We start from the raw sequence: 23425 nt of genomic DNA, 5'->3' as shown, positions 1-23425 counted from the left end.
AACATTTTTTTTTCAGGAGAATTTGCTACATTTATATTCCACATTAAGCATTTCTAATCCATAATCAAGCCAAAAAAATAGAAAAGTCAATATATGTAGAACCTAGTTCAGTACCATCCCTTTCAGTTTCCTGTTGTACCTGCTAAAATTTTGGGGTAGTCTCATCTGACATCTCCGTTTGAAACTCCTTAAATTCTAGAATTTCCTTTGCTCTCTGGATGATAGTCAGTCAAAACCTCTGCACATTAAAAATAAACACACTTTTTAATTTATCTCATAGAAATGGAATAATATTTTTGTTGGATTCTAACTGGAATTTACAACTTTATTATCAATCTTCAGCCTTATATTAAAATGCTTCAAAACTTGATCTCTTGACTTCTTCCTGAAAAACATCTCTTGGAATATTTCTGATTTTCACAAATCATCATTTTATCCTATATACCTTATCGATTTCTTCCTGTGTATCCTCTTTATCCCAATAATTTGCAAAACTTTTAATAATGTTTCTCTAATACCTTTACCAGATTCCTCTGAAATTGCTTTAAATCTCAGGGCTAATGGCAGCACCTAGTGCCTGTGCAAATGGGGCCACTAGCGCGCATGGAGGTTGCACAGCCTATTTGCACATGCACATGGGTGCTAGCAGCATGGCTAGCACCTGTGTGCATACGCAAACAGGCCCACTAATGCCATGCGGGTTGCATGGCTGTTTGCTCATGCGCAGGGGCACTAGCAGCAGTGGTTAGCGCCTGTGCGCCTGCACAAATGGGGCTGCTAGCACCATGCAGATGCACGTGGCCCCATTCACGCGCAGCTCCATTTGCATGCATGCACGTGCACACACAAATTTCCCAGCTGCTCCCTTTCCCTCAGGGCTGCCAGCATGAAAATGTTGATGACCACTGATCTAGAGAACAAATGGGTGATCTCATGATCTTTCCTTGCCCAGAAAGTTTGTGCAGACCAGAATTGTTCTTCTGGTCACTGATCTCCACCATAGTGCTGCCCTCATTCTTTCAGGGATATCTAGTGCACTACAGATCCTCACCTGGAAGCTAAAGATCCACTTAACAAATGTGGCAAGAAAAGTCGTAAAATGGGGCAAAGCTCATTTCACAAATTTCTCACGTAACAACATAAATTTTGGGTTCAATTGTGATCATAAGGACTACCTGTACTACAGTACTGTAGGCTGACTGGTAAAATACATCAACGCTGACACGTTTGAGCATTTTGGTTATTCCCACTATAGTTAGATTTGCAGAAGCTCTTTTCTCACAGGATCTTTTCCACTGCCATTTGTGAATCTGTCTCTGAGCCCAACTAGAATCAAGAAATACAGAGGCTGCCTGCTTACTTAAAGAAAATTGATGGAGGAGAAATAATAAGGTCCCAGAACTGGCCATGGTCTTCAATTTAGGCAGAAGAGCTTGGCAGGAACCTGAAGGTGCCAATCCCTGGTGCTGCTCAGCATACCAAATATTTGAAACACATCAGAACTGCCTACTTTGCTTGATATAAACCAGTGTTTCTCAACCTTGACAATTTTAAGGCATGTGGACTTCAAGTCCCAGAATTCCACAGCCAGCAATGCTGTGGAGTTGAAGTCCACATGCCTTAAAATTGTCAAGGTTGAGAAACACTGATATAAACGGATGAGATACAAGAAGTCAGTGTGCTGAATTCCACATCACAACACAGCTGGGAAAAGGGAACACATGATACCATATCTCTCCTTTAATTATCTGCTGAGGATAAAGATTTAATGTGTCTCAAAGGTTCTCTCTTTATTTAATTGGTTCAGGAAGGTTACTCATTCAGATTTAGTTCTCATAAACATCTCTATGAGGTAATTAAACACACACACAGAGAGAGAGTGATTTCTCTCCAAACCATGCTGGAAGCGTTGGGGTATACCAGTGATTTGAAAGTAAGTCTGCAATTTTCAAATTAAATAGTCTAACTTGAAATGGAAATGTAACTTCTGAAATATCTTGGTTCAATTGCAATTAAATAACTGTTAAATGGTTCATAAACACTTAATTTTTTTTAAATGACGCACTTAAAAATGATTCAGAGCTCATTTGATTTAATGGACTCTGAATTATGCAAAACATATGTGACATTCTTGTTACATCTGCTTTGGTGACCCAAGCTAGCTCCTTGAGGTTGAACAAGGATAACATTTTGATTAATTAGATTTGGGAAAGTTTAACAAAGGGATTGGTAAACTGGTGTCCTTGAGATTTTATATTGCAACTTCTATCAAGTTTAGGTAGCATGACCAGTGACAACAGATCATGGTAGATGTAGTCCAAATATATGTGGAAAGAAAGCTAATCTACAGTATTGCCTCCTTCTCAGGTAATATGTATTGGGTATGAAAATTTAGACAAGGGCAATCTGAGCCATAAAAATCTTCATAGTGATAACCAGCACCTAAATTGGACCCTATTGGCAGCTCAGCAGAGGTTATTTTACCTTCCACAGGTAAACAGTTGTATTTTGCATCAGATGCAGTTTCAGATAACTTTCAAGGGCAATTTCATGTAACTGAATTTCAGTACTATAGCCAAGGGGTGATGACAAAGGCATGAATCACTGTGGTCAACATTTCCTGGTCCAGGAAAGGCCAATGCTATCAAAGACTCTCTTGGCTATAGACTCTACCAGGAATGATGGAGTCCAGAAGAAGGCTCAGTTGTCTATGGGTTTCTTGGAGGGAAGTGCAGGTAATCCTTGACTTACAACCTTTCATTTATTGACCATTTGAAGTTATAACTGCACTGAAAAAAGTGACACAATCATTTTTCACATGTATGGCTGCTGCAGCATCCCCAGGGTCACATGATCAGAGTTCGGGTGCTTGGCAACTGGTGTGCGTTTATGACAGTTGCAGATGTAGATCACCTTTTCTGACCTTCTGATAAAGTCAATGGGGAAGCCAGATTCACTTAGCAACCACGTTACTAACTTAACTCCAGTGATATCACTTAACAACTGTGGCAAAAAGGTCGTAAAATGGGGGGGGGACTCAATTAACAACTGTCTTGTAAAGCTGAAATGGAAAAGTAAGAAGGGTGGTACAAAGCAGAAGGCAGATGATGGTGATGCTTTAGGGATAGGCTGGTTCTAGGCGTCCTCCTAGGTATGCATTTTTTAACCTCACCCTTCCCAAGAAGCCATAGGCAGGTGGCTATGCTATCTAGAGACAGAATTTATCTATTTTGTACTATATATATGGATGCCCATTGGGCAGACAAGTTACTCTGGGTGCTAAAATTAAAAGAAATATTATGGGAAAGAAAAGAGAAATGACAGCTGATGGTGGATATGCTTCATGTCTTTCCCTCCCTCCCTGATGACATTAGTGGGTGGGCTGGAAGTAGAATCTACTTCTTCAGGATCCTTTAACTCCTTCATTTGTCTTTAATGTCTTGGCAGGTGGGGGGGGGCAAAGATTGGTCAAATGGGCCTGATCCTTTGCCTAAATCTGAGAAAAGCATGTGGACAAGAGTGTTGAGGGGCCACTGCTGCCCTCACAAGCATATTATTTCTACCTTTGCGATGAGACCCATTTTTACCAGTGGTTTAAAATGAATATTTTGATATGAAATTGTTTCCTTCACCAGTACCGCTTTCATGATCAAGAAGGAATCCACTTCAGTGTATGCATTACATCCGCATCTACATAACATGAGATGTAATGCTTATTTGCATTAGGAAACTGGAAACACATTTAGGAAACTGGAACAAATCATAATCTCAAAATGCCCGACAGAGTCAACATAAATATATCTGCATGCCTTACGACCAACCCACAAAGCCTGTTTCCTCCGACCGAACCCTTCCCTCTTTTCCCACCAAGCTGCGCCCGAGGCGAGAGCAGCCTGACGCAATCAGCTGCCTCTGTTTCCCTCGAAAGCTCCTTGGCAAGTTGCATCATCTGGTTTTGAGACAGTAGACCAGGGAAAAACCAATCAGCGGGCGAGCTCTGCTCATATGTGACAGATCGCTTTGACCAACCCGATCTTCGTAAGCCGTTCTCAAGGCAGGACTATTTGCTTCTGAAAGCGCTGATTGGACAAGAGACGGCGGGAACCGCGATACCGTGACAACTGGGCGGGGTTTTACCGGCAAGCTGGTATTTAAATGCTGGAGACCTCGGGACTAATGCAGTTCCTGTTTTTGCTTTGTGTGTTAGGATGGTCGGTCGCCCACTCTGTGCAAAATCCCAGACTAGCTGAGTTTATCCTTCAGTCCATTCCCGGAGATCAGATCCACCAGCGCACCTCCTCCTGCGGAGTCATGAAGGGGGATCCGCATTCTCGGCACCTTTCCAGCGGAACAGAGCATTCGTCCAGGCTTCAGAAAGACGAAGAGGAAGAGGAGGATCCCCCTGGTGCAGAAGAAGGGTCGCCCAAGTCTCCACTCTGGGTCTTCGGTTACGGTTCGCTGGTTTGGAGACCTGATTTTGAATTCACTTCCCGCAAAGTGGGCTATATCCGGGGCTACAGCCGCCGCTTCTGGCAAGGAGACACCTTCCACCGGGGTAATGAAAAAACGGTAAGGGCTGCCCTTCCCAAGTGGGACTATGTGGGCGGAAAAGTGGATGATCCTAACCTAATGGATGATGTGCTGCTCCTGAGATTAGAGATCCCACCGGTATAGTGGAAGGGATGATTGGATGGGTGATGGAACTGGAAAATAAGAGATAAACCAAGAATTTGGTGTTTCAGGGAGTTGGGGGAGGAACTGTAGGTTCAGCTAAGTCCACAGATGTGGAGTCTATTGATTTCCCTTGGCTTGACATTGTGCAGAATTTGGAGAGCCTCCCAATGCTGAGGTAGTAGGGAAACTGCTGGACTGCACCAATGGTGCTTCCTTGAGATGGCAGAACTTGTGCTTCTGATGTTGGTCTGCAAAACAGTATTGCATATTAAAACTGCCTCTTTTCTCTCCCTTCTCTTAGCCTGGAAGAGTGGTCACCCTTCAGGAAGATTATAATGTAAGTATTTTGTGCCTGCATTCTGAAGCAACTGGCATGCCTATCAAAAGTTCTTTTTGGAGGGAGTGAAGAGGGCTTAAAACCAAGTAATTATTTTGAACTACCCACCTTCTTTTGCTGTAGGCAGGGGAAAGGTGGAGAGTGAATTGTATCATTGCAACTAGAAGTTTGGTAGTTCTGTTACTTGACATGCAGCTGTAATTATCCAATTATCATTTGGATGAGTGATTATTTGATCAGTAGAATACTGCTTATCTAGGAGTCCAGCCAATGTTTGTGAATTATAATTTAAATGATAGAAAGCTGAGATCTTGACAATTTTGGAGAAAAGGTAGCACTGAAAAGAATTCAGCACGTGGCTAAGATACTGTGGTCATCCTGGCCCTTTGCAAAAGTTAATAGTATTAATTGCTGTGTGGATAATTCATTTGGAAGGAATGAGTAGCCATTTCAGAACTGGTTTTTTTTTTTTTTCATCACAAACCTGACTTTTAGCCTAACTGGTCTGATATTGTTTAGAAATGAAATGAAACGTGGCAGATAAATTTTTTTAAGTTTTTGCATTTGCTTATTTGTATAGGTTAGGTAGATAAGTAATTCCGTTTAATGAAGCAGACATCTAAGTAAATTATAATTTGATTTCTCATTGCAGGGGTGCACATGGGGTATTGGCTATGAACTTCGCGGGCATCAAATTGCTGCTGTCCTTAAGTATTTGAACATGCGGGAAGCAGTGCTTGGAGGCTATGACACCAAGCTGCTGAAGTTTTATCCCCAGGAAGAAGAGGCAGATGAGCCTATTCTAGCCCTTGTTTATATTGCAACACCTCAGAATCCCTCCTATCTGGGGCCAGCATCTGAAGAGGATATTGCAGCTCAAATTATAGTCTCCAGTGGGCGCGCTGGCCACAACATCGAGTACCTTCTGCGGCTGGCGGACTTCATGCGCTACTGTTGCCCTCAAGTAGAGGATGAACATTTGTTCTCGATTGAGGAAGCCCTGATCTCTATCCTGCCCTGTATATATCCTGCTGAGGACCCCTTGGTACAATGAATTTGACAGTATTCACAAAAATGATTGGATGAACACTTTTTAACCAAGGTCATGACTGAATACGTGATCTAATGCAACTGAAGCCAGGTTTAAAAACCTGTAGATGTATAGACATTGGGAGAGAAAAGTAGTGGAGCAACGGTGATAGAACTACGGATTAAGTAGCATTGCACTCCAGCCTTGAGTAGAGATTGGAGAGATCCATTGCTATTCTACCAACTGCCAGCAATACAAAACTGGTTGAAACATACTTCCCAGTCTCACTTGTACACTCCAGAGATTAAGTCCTACTGAATTTAATAGGGCTTACTTTCAGAGTTCATGCAAGTGGGACTGCTGCTGTTTTGCACTTATTCACAGTGTTCTTTGAATTGCTGAAGAGAAAGGGGGATGAAGATAAACTATGTTTTCCTTTGCATGTTTCTGCAGCCCTCTTCATCCAAAGCAGGGCCATGATTATAATGCTATGAGCCAGGGGTAGTCAACCTTGGCTCTTTTATGACTCGTGGACTTCAACTCCCAGAATTCCTGAGCCAGCTGGCTCAGGAATTCTGGGAGTTGAAGTCCACGAGTCATAAAAGAGCCAAGGTTGACTACACCTTCTATGAGCTTTGTTCTACCTCACAAGCTGATGCACATGTGAAGTTGTGCAGGTTCTCAAAGGTTCCTCCAGCCTTGGTCACAATATCCTGTTTGCTCATATGCTGGGCTTTTAATAGAAAATGAAATTGATTTTAGACTTTGGTGGGGCCAAACTTCCTTAGACGGTTAGTGTACTATTTTTATAACTTGAAAATGTATTTATTGTAATGAAGATGTGTATTTCATGGAGAGAAATGTCCAAATGTCCTGCAGAGCGGGGCAGGTTGCTAGCTTGAAAGTTGGCAGGGGAAATTGGTCTTTAGGTTTTAGATTTTTTTTTCCTTCTTCTTAGAGGGGAACTGCTACAGGGTTACTTGTTTGAGACAGCTTTCGGTAAATAGAACTGTTGCACTACCTACACACAATAGATGCTTTTACACTACAATAATATTTTGTGTCTGCTTATGTAACTGCAGGGTGTATGTCTCTTGGCATACCATGCTCAAGTTCTGCCTGCATTTTAAATAATGAAGTGGGCATTTAATGTCTGGTTCTCCAAAAATCATAAGAAATCAAAGTTTCTGAGAATATTAAATGTGTTCATGGAAAGAAAGATCTGTGCTGAATACTGTAGTCTGAAAGGCACAATTCAATAAAGCCAATAATAATTGCTTTCTGATACAGCCTTTGGGAGAGACTTCATTCTGGAATTACTTTGTTAAAACAAAGTGGAAAATTACTGTTAATAGGAATTATATCTTTTATCTATAAATAAACTGAGTCTGAAATTATATTGTCTGAAATTTCTTTTCTTTGGTTTTGCATTTGAACAGTATTAAAACTATTTGTCATGGGATTTCATGTACATGTATAGAAATGGAATTAGTTTAACCACAGCTATTGCAATTACCTTCATAGTGAAGAACTCATTGTTTATGAAACTATTTCCAAAGCTTTGCATCAGGAGTACCCAAGTCATAGCTTTACAATCTGTTAGTTTTTGCAACTTCCTATATTTTTTGTGAACAGAATGCAAGTGAATCATGCTAAATTATTCTAGTTTTGAAAAGCAACATTGTCAAGCTTGCTTCTAGCTGCATTGTCACTAATATGTCTATTAGGGCAGGGGTCTCCAACCTTTTTGTTTTGGTGGCCTGGTGGAAGAGGAAGGAGCAGGCGCCTTACCCACGCATGCGCAAACATGAATGTAGCTACACGTGCTGCGCACGTACAAACAGGCTGCGAGCATGCACACATGCAAATGGGGCTGCAAGCATGCACACAAGGCTCTCAGAGACAGTGCCTGTGAGAAGCTTGTGGTGCTGCCTCCTTCAGGCTCACGATGCTACCACCAGCACAAGGATTGTGCCGCGGCCTGCAGTGATGCTGCCCTGGCACGAGGCTCATGCAGCCTGCAGCGATGCCATCCAACATGACGCTCGGGCTGCCACCGTGTGAGGCTCACACTGTGGCCCACAGTGATGCCACCCCGGCACGAGGATTGCACTGCGGCCCGCAGTGATGATGTCCCTGGCACAAGGATTGTGTCACCGTTCCCAAGCGGGGGGTCACACCATGGCCCACCTGCCACTTGTGCTGCCACCATCCACACAAAACTAGCAGTACTGCTGCTACCCTTACACTTGCGGCAACAGTGGCACGGGTGTGTGTGTGCGGTCTCTGCCCAGCTACTCATGTGGCCCGGCAGCCAAGAGGCCGCAGCCTGGTAGTGGGCCGTGGCCCATAGGTTGTGGACTTCTGTATTAGGGCTATGCAATGCTCTGGAGATTATCTGAAGGATACTAGTTTAAGTAGCACCTTCTTGCACCTTTAAAGCAGCTGCATCTTTTCCCAAAGTTGTATAGCTCTTGTTGCAATAGTCTGCACTGCAGTAGCATAAATACATCTTGTTTATGCCGACTTTGTGCTCTACATCTGAATTTTCCAAATTGAAACCTTGAAAGACTGATCAGAACAAGTGATGAAAATAGACTCCCTCTACATGCACTATGGCCTTTGGGTAAAGCAGCCACATTTTTGCTACACAACAGTAACACCTAGTGCCTCATTCAATCTTGGAGCTGCAGCTAATCCTCAGAAGCCCTTGGCTGTGCTGCTGCTGGTTGATCACCTGCCCTTTCCAAAGTAGAGACAAAGCTGCCTCCTTTATGTGGCTGAAGTACCATTTGAATTTCCAATTACCATGGTATTCTCAGTGTTAACTGGTGGCCATGCTGGCTAAGGATGATGGAAGTTGGGGGTTGAACATTGTGGTTGAACTGAGGTTAGGCACATTGCTCAACCTCAATTGAAGTCTTCCAGAAGAAAAGAGCAAACAGGTCACCTAGGGACATCTTACCCAAAGGAGCTGACGCTGGCAGCAAGTGGCATGGAGCCCCTGTAAACAAAATAGAACCATCCAGGACTGTTTTTATTCTATCAAAAAAAACAACAACCTGCTTTTAGAGCATTAATAAAGAGTTGGGTTTCTTTGCAGCAGTTTCAGCATTTTGAATGTTGGAGGCAAGGACAGGAGCTGCATTTTGCAGGTTTAGAGTAATGGCCTAGAGAAGTCACACTCTGACACCCATATCGCAATAATGAGGTCTGGCTCAGCAGCTCATTTGGGTCACTAAGTGCCCTATAGCAGACCTGGCTTCAACCAGGCTGGCTGATATTAAAAGAAAGGAGGTCATTGGTGTGCAATTTCATACTCCCCCTCCCTCTTTAAGATACTTTAAAACTTTACCCCCACATTATGTTTGTGTCAATTATAATTCAATGGAATGATCACAAGATTGGGTTCTTTCAGCCTCTGCCCAAAGAAACTTATGTGACCTCCTGATTATTTTGTTTACTTTTTCATACAAAATGTTTCAGATGCAGCCATATATTTTTTTATTTATCATATTTAGAGACTGCCCCTCTCCCTCATAGCTGCATTCTCAACTCGGATGCAGGATTAGAACAAGTGCTCCAGGAGTCAGTCATTTGAGGACAGAGGCCGAGTTCAATCGCTTAATTTTATCCTGACAAGCATGCCAAGGAAGGTTTGCAGGAGGACAACAAGGAATTTCCAAGAAACAAGGGTGGGGAGAGGGAAGTGCCTTGCTGGGCATCTTCCTGCTTATGTGAAAAGTGATACGTGTGTTTTCCCAAACTCTAAATGGTGGGCCCACAAAGAGCAACTGAAATCACTGTAGAACAGACATGTCAAACACAAGGCCCGGGGGGCCGGATGCGGCCCGCAAAGTGGTTTCATGTGGCCTGCGAAGCCATCCTGGAAACAGTGAGGGAATGGCCCCCATTGCCTTGGCCCTGGCCCAAGGCTGGCCAGGAGCCAATGTACAATTTTGTGGTGGCCATCTATGCTGAAACGCATTCAATCTTAGCTCCACAAGGCCGTCTGAAAACATCAAGGGACCGGCCCCTGCCACATTGGCCCCTCCCCCTGGGTGCATGCTGGGGAGGTGTCACTCTTTGTGAGGAATGAAGAAATGGACCATGCCTTGGCACTTGCCCCGGTCCCACCCCCTTCTGCCAGAGACCTCAGATCTGTCCCACTCCTGCCCAGGCCCCCACAGACACCCTTGACGCGAACAATGTAGAGCTGGCCATGCCCACCCAGTAGGCCACACCCACCCCATCCATGCCCACCCAGTAGGCCACACCCACCCTGGTCACAGCCCCCCAGCCCCCCAAGGGCAACCGCAATGCTGATGCGGCCCTCAATGAAATTGAGTTTGACACCCCTGCTGTAGAACAAGTGGTTTCAGTTGCATTGTATAGTCTATAGGCAGAAAACAGGTCTTTAAAGAAGTTTTCAAAAGAATTAAAAGCATACAATTCACAAGCTCCAGCACTGATATGAACAGCTAGTCAACCTATTAAGGAATATTTACCATGAAGATGGTGGAACAGAGGAAAAGCTGCCAAATTGGGGAATGAACACAGACACATACACAAACACACACACACATTCCTGAATAACAGAAAAAAAGGTACACACACAACCACAAAATTCTGCCCAATAATAATGCTTATATATGTATGTGTATACAGTATATATGTGTATGTAGGGGTATGTGTATATATGTATATATACCACATATATGCAAACTAAACTTAAGAGAATAGAAAGGAGTAAAAACTGCAGGGAAAAAGAGAAAAAGAAGAAAAAGTGAGAATATATAGGAAAAAAATATATAACGAAGTGACTTCCAACCTTATCAAAAGTATGAACAAATTTAATGATTCTTCGTTCCCTCTAAGGCAGGGGTCTTCAAACTTGGCCCTTTTATGACTTGCAGACTTCAACTCCCAGAATTCCTCAGCCAGGCATGCTGGCTGAGGAATTCTGGGAGTTGAAGTCCACAAGTCATAAAAGGGCCAAGTTTGAAGACCCCTGCTCTAAGGCTACAAACATTTTTCTGTTCATACCATATCCCCTCTCTTTTCGATAAACAAATTCATAAAACATCATCTTCTCAGATCTAGTATGAGCAGAAAGTGCATAGGATTGTCAGAGGAAACAACATGCTTGTTTTAATCTTGATCATATAAGCCAACTTTATATTTCTTCTTTTTACTTCTAAGTTTTCACCGTTCATTCACTATTGTCATAGGATTTGATTTAATCGCTTCTTTGTCCTACTGCAGAGAGTTCTTTAAGATTTTAACAAGCATCTTTTGTAAATCCAGTAAGGAAAAAAAATATCCAGGTTGTTCTTTTCGTTTATCATTTGTATTTCCTTTTTAAATTTTAAAGTCTTAGACAATTTCTTTGATACATCCAGCAAAGCACTTTTTTCTAAGTTACTCTCTTGCCTGTAATCCCATTGTCATCACTACTGTATTTTGTCAGCTGTTTCACATCTGTCATTTCTTCAGAATAAATAGCCTGGGGAACTAAGGGGCCAGTGTCCTGGCAATGCTCTGAATCTAGAACTTGAGCTATGTCAGCCCAGAGTTTTACAAAATTTAAATTTTCTTACAGACTCGGCAGTAGAAAAAGAAATATGCAGATATGAAGACAAATTGTTCCAAATCTGTTTAAATCCTATTAAAATATTTCTCAGCACTCTTATTAATAGAGAAATGGGTGATTAAGATATATGATAGATAGATAGATAGATAGATAGATAGATAGATAGATAGATAGATAGATAGATAGATACTCACTCACTCACTCACTCACTCACTCACTCACTCACTCCAGGTCTAGTCTCTTATTTGAAAATACCACTTTTCAAATACTGGTAGATTGCAATAACTAGTCATTATATGTTCACATGTTCCATCTACTTTTGAAGATTATGGGGGAGAGTTGTCCACTCCAGGTGAAGCAATAAGGGGAGGGACCCTGAAGATGTGGAGGCTGCTAGCAGCAAGTGTGGAGTCTGTTGATTACCTGATCAGTGTTTGGCAGTCAGCAGTGCAGCATAGCAGCAACAGATGAAAAACCATGTGTTATCATGTTATATGCTATGTATGGCACTGGAGAGTTCTTACCAACTCCTCTCCCCCTCAGTTGACATCTTAAAACATTCAGGGTCTGCCATGTTCTATAAAATAATCTTGCAGACATGAAGCTCTCATAATGCATCTCCAATCTATTATTCAACTGTACATATTGGCTTTGGCTGGCTGTCATTTTACTGCTAGATTTATAATTGATGCTCCATTAAAAATGTATTTAAATTTAAACTTGCCAGTTGAAAGATATCTGAACTGACAGTATAACTCACAACTGTTTATGAAGTATGGGAGAGAAATTAGAAAAATGGGGCCTGTTGTGGAGCCATGCTAATTCAGCTTGTAAAATCTCACCAATACACCCAATTGCTACCCATAGCTGGTGCTTCTTCCACTTTTAACATTATGGATGCCCAATAATCAGATTCCAGAAGCCAGCCATTGCAGATTATATTAAATATATAGTCGTAATTCTTTTAATGTTTCTGAGCCATAGTGAGCAGATTTATTTAGGATCCCACTTTCTAGACGTCTTTTTTCCTTCCCCCCTCTATAGTAGTGTCATGATTGGAGGAATGAGTAATGAAACACAGTAATGTGTTGTATTTTTTTCTCTTTTTGCAAACGTAACATAAATCTCTTCATACCCATACTAGTAAGAGATACAGGGGAAGCTTTACAGATTGTGTCTGATTATTGCATTATCACTTTTATTTTCTGAGGCCTTTTATCACAGCTTGAAACAATTAAAATAAGGAGAACAATATACAATATACTTCCTAGTCCAACAACTGAAGAGGTAACCTAAAGCCAATGTCTTCATTAGCATGTAGAGATCCCAGACATTTTGAGCCTTGGTAGCACTCTAGGCATGCTGCACATATATTCCAAAGGGCCCATTGAGTGTCATATTCAGGAGTTTCTCATAAATTGAAGGGACATTGTCTGGATATTCTCCTTTTGACATTGTCTGGATATTCTCCTTTTTGATCTGTAATTCTCTTAATTTGTACTTTATGAAAAGTTTTGACATTCACAATGTCTAAGGAACCTCTTGTAGAAGGTGAGACAGTGTAAAAAAATGGTCTGTGACTAAAAGTAAGATTATGTCAATAGGCAATGCCAACCCAATGTAAACAGTTAAAGAAATTGAAATAGTTCAAAGTTGAAAGATAGACTTTGTCTTTCTAGGTTCCAAAATTTACACTATGATAATAGATATCAAATGAAGAGCTGGGAGAAAGACTATGAGAGATGCAGACAAGCTATTAAAATACAGAGAGATCCCACTCACAACAAAGTTATGAATTGTCAATGACATAGTTTTCCCAACAATATCATATACGGCTTTGAACGCTGGAATACTACAAAGACTGAATGAAGAAAAAATGATATCTTTGAATCATGTTGCTCAAGAAAATTTCTGACAATAACTTAGATCAAAAGAAGAACAAATAATTCAATATTAGATGAAATAAAACTGAAAAAGTGCTCATTGGAAGCACTAATAAAGACTCTAAAATATTTTGTACACATAATGTAGAGTCATTGGAGTAGATTGTGATGTCTGGAAAAACAAGGACAATTTTGAAAAAGATTGACAGAAGACAAAATTCCTAAGGTATTAGATAAATGGCACAAGCATGAGCTTTTAATAACTCAAAGAAGAGGTTATGACAGATAAGCTAATGAAATAATATCCCAATGGATCACTAAGATTTGGAAGCAACTTAATGACTGAAAAACAACAACAACATAACTTGACTGTTTTGGGTTTAATTTCAGCTTGTTTTTCATAATCCAGCTCACTACTTAGCAATGTTTATAGGTATTAATTGCTTCCTTGGGTTTAGAACATCATGAAGGAATTCCATTTCAGATCTCTGAATGACCTCCCCCAGCAGGTTCAGGTAGACTTAAACACTATTGAGGATAAGGTAGATTCTTGTGGGACACCATAGGTGAACAACCTAGATTAACAACCTAGATTAGTAGTTCTCCGGCATCACCTTCTGGATACATCCCAACTGAAAGGGATGTAAAATAGTGAATCTAAGGTCATCCCTGCTAGATAACCAGAAGAATACTATGGTTGATAGGACTGAAAGCCCCCATGAGGTAACTTCTTCTTCTTCTTCTTGTGCCATATCCGTTATCAGACGTTGGCGATCCTGTTTTTATCAGCAGCCGCACGAAAAGGTGCTGCTGAGTTTTGTTCAAATCAGTCCCTTAGATTTTGAAGCCTGGACCTCATTTGCCTTCAATCTTTCCCTGGAGGATTAAATGGAATATGCCATATTTTTCTGGGTGTCGCATCACATGTCCGAAATATTCTAACAGGATTACATTTTCTCTATCTGGTTTCCAGCAAAGATCATTCACTAAGGCAAGGGCTTCCATAGCATCATGAATAAATGAACCAGGAAATTCTTCAAATGCAGTAGAAAACCCTTCAGACCCATCAAGCACAAGGGTTCGACCATTTAACTTGCCATCTAGTCCTACAGAGGTTAATAGCAGATGCCAGTCCATGACTAGAGAGTAATGTTTATGATGCCATAGAGAGCTCCCCTCCCCTCTTTCAGAACACTAGCTCTAGCCAAACAGAATACCTAATTCAGTGTATGCACCTTGTTGTGTGTGGGACAAAATACCAGTCAGCGCAAGTCCACGATTCTCATGAGAAATGTGAAATCTTAAACCACTCTTGATTGGTCAAGCTCAGAATGGGCTTTTAAGTCCAGAAGGACAAGATTGAGTAGTCTACCCATCATCATTCTGACTAGCTCAGGAAGACAGATAATTGTGTAATGAGTGAATTGTACACTAAGAGAATCTTTATATTGTCCCAGCCACAGTAATATTTAAAATCAGTACATTATTATTTCAAACTTTTGATTAGTGAAATGGCATTCCTAAAGACTACAGCCATTTTTTTCACCCGCCAGTTCTCGTTTGCTGTGAACAAAACATATCTACATATTCCCCTCTCAGTCAGATCTCTGTAATGCATACCAAGTCAGCACTTTCATCCAGAAATAAACCCTGCATAACAGATGTTTTTTTACCAGCAATGATCTGACACTGAAAAACCAAACTTTCATGCAGTATGACTCACTTCCACTGTCACTTTGATTTCTCTGACAACCAACAGTCAGATTGCACAAAGTTCGTGTAGAAGTGTCATCAGCCACGCATTCTTCTTCAAAACAGTTGATACATATTAAAATAAATGAATGTTTGTGTTAAACAGCAATTATACTTAGTATAATTATATAAATTATACTAAAAGATAACCTTGGCCTTAAGGTGGATCTCTCTTTCTCTCTGTCTGAGGAAAGCAGCAGATACAATTTTAGATAAGTGACAAATGCATAAAATGGATGGTCTCTTTTTATATTTCGCTTGTGTAGGCAATACTTCATATAATACCCCAAAAAAGAATGTAATATCAAAACAGAAGATGAATTAAATGCTGTAGCCTCTAAACCCAGAATAGATATCTTCCTTCAATTGCTACCATGAATTCTTTTACCATAAAGGATCTGGAGGCCTGCACCACTGCATTATGTTGCAAGAGAAAGCATGGCCAAACATTTGCATTTGCTGCAGCAAAACAATGCTGGCTCTGTTTTTGGCAATAGTAGAGCCAGTGCTATTTTCGGGGAAAAAAAAAAAAAAAGGTGCTGGAACTCACACATGTCATACAACCTGCCTTGCCTACCTTACAAGATTCCATCCAAAAAAGGTGCCAGAACTCCGTTCTGGGCATTCTCTAACAAAAAAAGCCCTGAGTGGAGCCATATGTGAAATCAAGATTTCAGGGGCATTTTCCTGCACACACATAGAGGACATTCCCCAAGTTTGGAATTGAGGTTGGGAGGGGGGAAATTTCTTTCACTCCCTTGTCATCTCTCCAGTTGCTCATCCATTCTGCCAAGTGAATGGCTGGACTGTATGTTTATGCTTTGCAGTTCCAAAAATGTACTGCCAGTACCTTGAACTTTGGAGAACTAAAATAAAAGGGCAGACAAACTCGGTGACAGGGAGATGTTTACTGAGCATCTGAGACTTTTACCCTCTCCTGGGGACACCAAAACAAGACATTTCTCCCCTTGTTCTTTGATTTAGCTATCTGTTCTTGTCTAAAGGGATTCAGTACTTTCCATGAATGCAATGAATTCATCTATTTGTTGATCAATATTATGCTTGCAAAGCAACCCAGGAAATAAACAATGAACAGATTTCACAAATGCTATTGATCAAGACAGCTGCTACAGAAGATGGAGTGGAACCCCCTCAATAGAAATATATTAGTACTGTTGGAGAAGCTCAATATTTTGAACTGAGCAGACAATGGCAAACCACTTCTGAAAACCTTGCCAAGAAAACTGAAAGGACTTGTCCAGACAGTCTCTGAGAATCAGACATGATTGAATGAAAGAAAGAAAAAAGTATGGTGACCAGGTATCTGAACAGGCAGAGAAGGACCTGGTTAATGGGAAAGGAGAACAAATGAGAGAAGACATTAACTGTTTAATTTTCTTGGCATCTACAACAAACATTAGTGGAAAAACTGCAAAACAAATATGGACGTAGTCTTACATGTATATAAAATGACTTTTTCCAGCACAAGAAATATTTTTTTCAATTACAATATTTTTCCAATCAATATTTATTTTCAAGAACACATGCTAGTCATACAGAATCAATAATGACATCCTTTCAAATTTCACCACGGAAGCATATGACAAGTCATGTGGTCTATAGATTCCAGTGATGATAAATATAAAGTGGTTGCCTTGAAGTTGGCAGCTAGAATCAGGAAATAAATAATGCAAATCCAAGCTGTTGAGTCTGTTGATGGATGAAAGAAAAAAAGCAGACAATTTACAAGGTTAGGGTTAGGGTCTTGTTTTTTATAAGAATGCAAATGTAGTGAAATATTCTGTAAAGACAGTTTTTAGGATAACTTGTGCCATTAGATGTTAACTTAAAATGTTGGAAATGAAGAATGAGAACTTTGATTTTTTAGTATTTTTTGAAATACAGAAATACTGGAGCATGAAATACATTATCATACTCCCTTTGGAGTGCCATTATCAACAAATCACAATTGCAATGTACCATTAGTTCATCTGAGAAGGCAATAATGTTCACCTTGCTGCTCTGGTTGAGCATCACTAGATAAATTCCTAATAAATATACTAAGGGCTGGATCACATAGATGTTGCACTTGATTTTTTATTGTCTCTAGCTTACTGAAATTTTCTAACCAAGAGTTAAGTTTCATTAACAGGATATACTTAGTCTCATTTATTTGGGGTATTTTATGTTTTGTTTATATAAAAAAGCAGCTGTTTGTGATTGATTATCCTTCCAGGGAGGCTTATGATTCAGGCATAATTAAATAAGAAAGTATTAATAAGGGTGTGAGATCTGTGATAACTTCTTTAAACATTGTTCCATAACAATGTTCAGCTTCAAAATTCACTCCATACTTATGTTCTATGTTTTTATACTAAGGAGACATACATAATATTTCCTTTTCCAAATGATCCCCACAAAAACCTTGTGATAAAGGATGTGCGAGTAATAATGATTGGTTCTAAGTCACCCAATTAGTTTTTGTGGCTGAAGGTGGAGGTGAACTTGGGGCTGTCTTTTCCTAAATTAGCACTTTAGCCATTAGATTATTATGGCTAAGATGATTCTACACAGTATTTTATAATAATTAAAAATTGACTTCCATTCAATTTTTCTAAGCTGAATAAAGTTGATTCTATAGAACTGTGGTTTAAGTAACTCAGAAATTAATAAACGTACTTCTAGGATTGTTTTCCCAATTTCACTTTGATCTCAGTTTGAAGATTTATTATTCCCAGAGGCCTTTTGTATTATTTCACTACACTCCCAGAAAATAATTTCTTGTTAATTGTTTTAGTGTTTGCATTTACATTCCATAATTCTATCCAACAGCCTTTTCAAATATGATGTAATTAAAGTTGAGATCATATCAAGGGCAGTTTCGGTCAAGCAGGGAATGTTTTTACCGAGGATCAAGGATAGATATTTTTCTAGGTCACTGAAACATAGACTTCATGTATCAGCACTTGGATGATTGATGCAAGACCTCTACTTGTCTAATAGCTAATAACACAGTTAGTCAGAATAGATGTGGTTTTGCCACTGACTTCCCAACCACTTTATTTATGTCCTAAGACTAATCAACCTCCTGTGTGCCTTTTCAGCACTGTCTCATTTTACAGAGGGCCTCTTCCTTATAGTAATGAGACTGGCCTTTATCAGGCTGGAAAACAACACATTTTGTGAAATTTCATATTGTTGCATTAAAAAAAAATTGAGAATAGGAAAGCGGAATCTGGTAGGACACAAATCTCTAAGGCTGGCTTAATTGAAGGTTAATTTCTGAAATCTGGAAGAGCTGTAGAAGCTTGACGGTCTGGATCTAACTATATCCAATATAGTACTAACTATATCCAATATAGTATAAATCAGTGATGGCGAACCTTTTAGAGACCGAGTGCCCAAAAATTAGCCCCGCCCCCACCCCACCTGCCTGCAGGGCCACTCACCGCCTCTAGGGCCTGCCACAGATCACCCAGGCAGCCCAGCAGCACCATTGCAGCCATGCCCTCTGCCCACACCCCGCAACATCAACTGTGTGTGATGGGGTGTGAGGGCAGAGTCTTGTTTATACTGCCTGGCTGCCATTTCCTTGGTTGCGCTGCTCTGTATGGGCCACGCTCGGGGGCGACTCTCCACCAGGGGGGCTGCTGATGAGGGGGTCATGGGAGGAGGCAAGGCTGAGACAATGGCACGTGTGCCCACAAAGAGGGCTCCGAGTGCCGCCTCTGGCACACGTGCCAAGGTTCGCCACCACTGGTATAAATCATACATTTTCTCCCAATGAATATTTAGTTTTCTGATCCTGAATAATAGTTATATTTTTAAACACGTAAATTTATATATATTTTTCATTTCTCTATTGGCATGTCTTTGGACACACTATGCAAAGACCTAGCTCTCTGAAGAATTCTCTACTGTCGAGAAAGGGAGGGAGAAAAAGAAGAAGACAACCAGCAACATGGTGGATGGGCTCAGTTACAATGGTTATTCCCATTGCTAATCCCTATCCTATTTCTGTGATGTGATTCCTAGTGGCTGCCAAGTGGTATTTTTCTATGTTACAAAGTGATTGTTTTATCCCTCTGGCTTTGTGGTTCTTTTTCAGTCATTAGCCAATACAAGATACATCCACAAATCAGGGATGGATTATGTCTCAGTAATGTCTTCAGGTCTCGGTAATGTCTTTCCTGGGCCATCCTGTGAATCCTGTCTCACATTCTCTATTGCAAGGCCTAAATTAAAAAGCAGTGAAAGCCTGATTTATCAGACCTTAGTGCAACAGTCTTTCATGGGACAGTCCAAATTCCCCCATAATTTATTCCATTTAAATAATAACATTAAGCAAATAATCCAAATTCCCCCATAATTTATTCCATTTAAATAATAACGTTAAGCAAATAATGCAAATTACTGTGTATCAACTGCATCACCTAAATGATATCATAATGCAAATGATATTAAATTGCTACAATGACATATTCAATTCAATTTACGGGGCACCTTTTCAATCAGTTAGTCTATTATAAATGGCGATTTTACTAGACAGGAATGTGAAATAAACCCATGGAAAACAAATAGGGCAGGAATAGCCCAAAAGGAGAAGGCAGGAGCTGCAAAGATTGTACCATCAAATAGGTCATGTAGACTGGCTGATTGACTAAGTTGCAGGGAAACACCTTTCTTACTTCATAGAAGGGGAGAATAATTGAAATGGGACAGAGGAAGAGATGTTCCTCCACTGTTCCCTCAGAGGAAACAATGAAAGGCTGTTCTACTCTGCTTTGAGGTATTAGAGTTGAGAATAACATACTTCGAAGTAGGGGAGGCCTGGTGTCTTGTGATGACCTGGTGTCATGTGATAGGCAGAAAATGTATCTTGACAGTGACGGCATTTACCATTTTGATTTGAGGAATCTCTCATTTTGAAAATCAAGCAATGTAGATAATTATGCAGGACCTTACTACAACTTGGTAGAAGAGCTCATGGAGTAAGTAAGGAGGATGAGGAGGATCCAAACATTTAGATGTCAATGGAGTCTAGACCTAGAAGGGTATTATATTTTTCCCAGGCTTGACTCTAGGGATGAAAAATAGCAACCTTCCATAGCAGCAAGGAAATGGTCCAGTTTGGTCTGGAATGCCCTCTCCAGGGAAATATATCAGATACCTACTTTACCTTGTATTCTTCCATAGCACATATATGTGTAAGTTTTTTAGATGTGTGTGTATGTGTGTGTTTGCGCGCACGCACACACACACACACACAAATTGAGTCCAAATATAAGCTACTTAAAGGAAATTCTGATGCCTACATGTGGCTCCAGTTGGAATCATACTGTCTGCATAAGAGAAAACTTTGATCTTACTACAGTATCATCCCATGGAGGTTATTTAGAGAGATCCCCACTTTTTGTTTAAACCCATATCTGCTACTATCACCAGCAAGTTTAAGATGGTTGTTTTGAGTTTTAGAATGAAGGAGTCTGCAATTTGAGCTGACATTTCCAACCCTCATCCACATTTGCTTTTCTTCCCTATACTTTTCTGCACAAGAAATTTTGTCTGATTAAAGTGACTTCCAACACTGAAATTCAATCAAGGAGAAAAGCACAATGGAGAACAGAGAAGTCACATGCAGTCGATAGGATTTCATAAAATTGCTCTCCATCCCAGTTCTTATTTTATATGTGGATTAATCATAAAGATTTATTGCCGTGTCCTTAGTTTGGCCTTCACATACTGGTTAGGTCAGGGATAGGCAACCATGGCTCTTTTATGACTCGTGGACTTCAATACCCAGTCATAAAAGAGCCAAGGTTGCCTACCCCTGGGTTAGGTTAATGCTTATTCCCCAAAGGGACACCATTTCCTGCATTTCATCTGTATTTCTGATCACTGGTATACGCTTCACAGTATTGCCCATGGTTTAAAGTTTGTCCTGCCAACACAAAACCCAGAACCATTCTCAGATAAAAATGATTCAGCTTTGCAATCTCAGTAAGCTGTAATGCAAACAAGGTTTCAAAAGGAAGCAGAAAATAACAGTAACAACATGACTAAGAGGATAAAATAACTAAAACATTTAGACTAGATACTGATGACTAACCATAGTTACACTGAATACTGTACCTGCAACTTGTCAACACCAAAAGCAACCTAGACTTAAAACTGGCTTGAGGAGTCAATACTGTATTTTCCGGCGTATAAGGTGACCCGGCGTATAAGACAACCCCTGACTTCGGCCCCGAGTCGCATGCCTAGAAAGTCGTCTTATACGCTGGAAACTACCATTATTTCCAACGTATAAGACGACTCAGCGTATAAGACGACCCCCGACTTTGGCGCCGATTTCAACACTTTCAAAAGTCGTCTTATACGCCGGAAAGTATGGTACATTATTTATAGACTGAATATATATATAATTACACATTACATGGGTTGCTGGGAATCTGACCTACTGCTGGCAAACAGTTTAAAGACAAAGCTGTTGCTGCTACTAGTGCAAACTAGAAAAGGTATTACAAGTTCACAGAATATACTGAGTCAGGAAAAACAAGTATTGCTATAACTCTATTTCTAAAATTAGAGAGCAGCAATCCAAGGGAAAGGAATGGAATAAAACAACAGCTTGAAAATCCCTATACAATGTTTATCCTTTGTGTACTTGGGATGAGCAGAAGTAAAGTTTGTAAAGGCTGACTCTGCCAAGGTGGCAATCGGTAGTTTCCAGGTTAGAAAGGATTATGACCTTGTTTGGTTTAAAACTCTTTTCCTGAGTAATCCAATTTTTAAATAAGATTTTAAGTATGTACAGTGCCTTGATGTGAAACCCAATACTACCATTAAAAAAAACAAAGATTCAGAGAAAAAGCTATTTCTAACCTGCTTTTGAAAGGTTCTCCAACAATTCATGAAATATCTAACAGCCCAAATCATAAATTATCATTATGGTGCTTATAGTCTAAGCCAGGGGTAGGCAACGTTGGCTCTTTTATGCCTCGTGGACTTCAACTCCCAGAATTCCTGAGCCAGCTATACTGGCTCAGGAATTCTGGGAGTTGAAGTCCACGAGGCATAAAAGAGTCAAGGTTGCCTACCCCTGGTCTAAGCAATGTATAAGGGCCCTAACAATCCTTAGCTGCAAATTAGCTTTCCTAAATTGCACCCTCTAGGTCAGCGGTGTCAAACTGCCGGCCCACAGGCCAGATGCATCATCCGGAAGCCGCCCCCACCCCATTGCTGGAAATGACAAAACCGTCCTGATACGTTGTGCGACATCACGTGACATTGCGAGTTTGACATGTCTGTTCTAGGTCTATCAAAATTACATTTTCTAGAATTATCAGTCTAGCCCTTTTGTGTAGAGATGTAATTTCCACCATCTCAAAGGCAAGAATATGGGGGATGACTGCTAAGGGTGGAGTGAGGTGGGCCAGTTGATTAAGAGGAACTGGGGCTTCCTCAGGGTGGGCAATGGTCAGGCCCAAATGCTTTTTTGGCAGTTCCTGTGCATATTATCAAATTTTGATGATATGATTGCTAAAAAACCAGCAGAGAATCAGTGTAGATCAGTGGTGTCAAACTGCTGGCCCGGGGGCCGGATGCGTCATGCCGAAACCATGCCCACCCCACTGCCGGCAATGGGAAAAAAGTCATGATACGTCGCAACACGTCATGTGACGTTGCGAGTTTGACACCCCTGGTGTAGATGGTGAGCTTCACATTTTAACATTGGCTAAATAATGAAAGAACAAATATCCATAGTCACCAATTCCCAAACAATCATCATCAGTGTGCTGCAGCTGCCAAAAAAGCCAAGAGTGCTACGCTGCATTAACAGGGATAGAATCAAGACCACGTGAAGTGTTAATACCACTTTACAATGCCTTGCTAAGGCCACACTTCGAATACTGCATCCAGTTTTGGTCACCACGATGTAAAAAAGATGTTGAGACTCTAGAGTACAGAGAAGAGCAACAGATGATTAGGGGACTGGAGACTAAAATATATAAGGAATAGTTGCGGGAATTGGGTATGTCTAGTTTAATGAAGAGAAAGACAAGTGGTGACATGATAGCAGTGTTCCAATATCTCAGGGGCTGCCACAAAGCAGAGTGAATCATGCTATTCTCCAAAGCGCCTGAAGGCAGGAC

At 40.6% G+C, this 23425-nt stretch overlaps 1 protein-coding gene across 1 annotated transcript; it reads left to right on the top strand.

Annotated features, from left to right (window-relative positions):
• Positions 1-4165: 4165 nt before the first annotated feature.
• CHAC1 (ChaC glutathione specific gamma-glutamylcyclotransferase 1) lies at positions 4166-6538 on the top strand. Its single transcript, XM_039323923.1, has 3 exons — positions 4166-4569; positions 4976-5011; positions 5664-6538. Exons 1-3 carry the CDS (start codon positions 4177-4179, stop codon positions 6063-6065), a joined length of 831 nt encoding a protein of 276 aa, XP_039179857.1. The 5' UTR covers positions 4166-4176; the 3' UTR covers positions 6066-6538.
• Positions 6539-23425: the final 16887 nt, after the last annotated feature.

Source organism: Crotalus tigris, unplaced genomic scaffold (genome assembly GCF_016545835.1).
Source record: "Crotalus tigris isolate CLP2741 ecotype Arizona unplaced genomic scaffold, ASM1654583v1 scf7180000024286.1529876, whole genome shotgun sequence".
Lineage (NCBI taxonomy): Eukaryota > Metazoa > Chordata > Lepidosauria > Squamata > Viperidae > Crotalus > Crotalus tigris.
Note: the sequence above shows the minus strand (reverse complement) of the source record. Positions and strands in the feature narration are given on the sequence as shown.

Bases quoted from the DNA above. Each gene is read 5' to 3' on its own strand.
- CHAC1 (XM_039323923.1), top strand. From the start codon at position 4,177: ATGCAGTTCCTGTTTTTGCTTTGTGTGTTAGGATGGTCGGTCGCCCAC. The intron at 4,570-4,975 runs GTAAGGGCTGCC...CCCTTCTCTTAG, and splicing joins ACCGGGGTAATGAAAAAACG to CCTGGAAGAGTGGTCACCCT. The intron at 5,012-5,663 runs GTAAGTATTTTG...TTCTCATTGCAG, and splicing joins CCCTTCAGGAAGATTATAAT to GGGTGCACATGGGGTATTGG.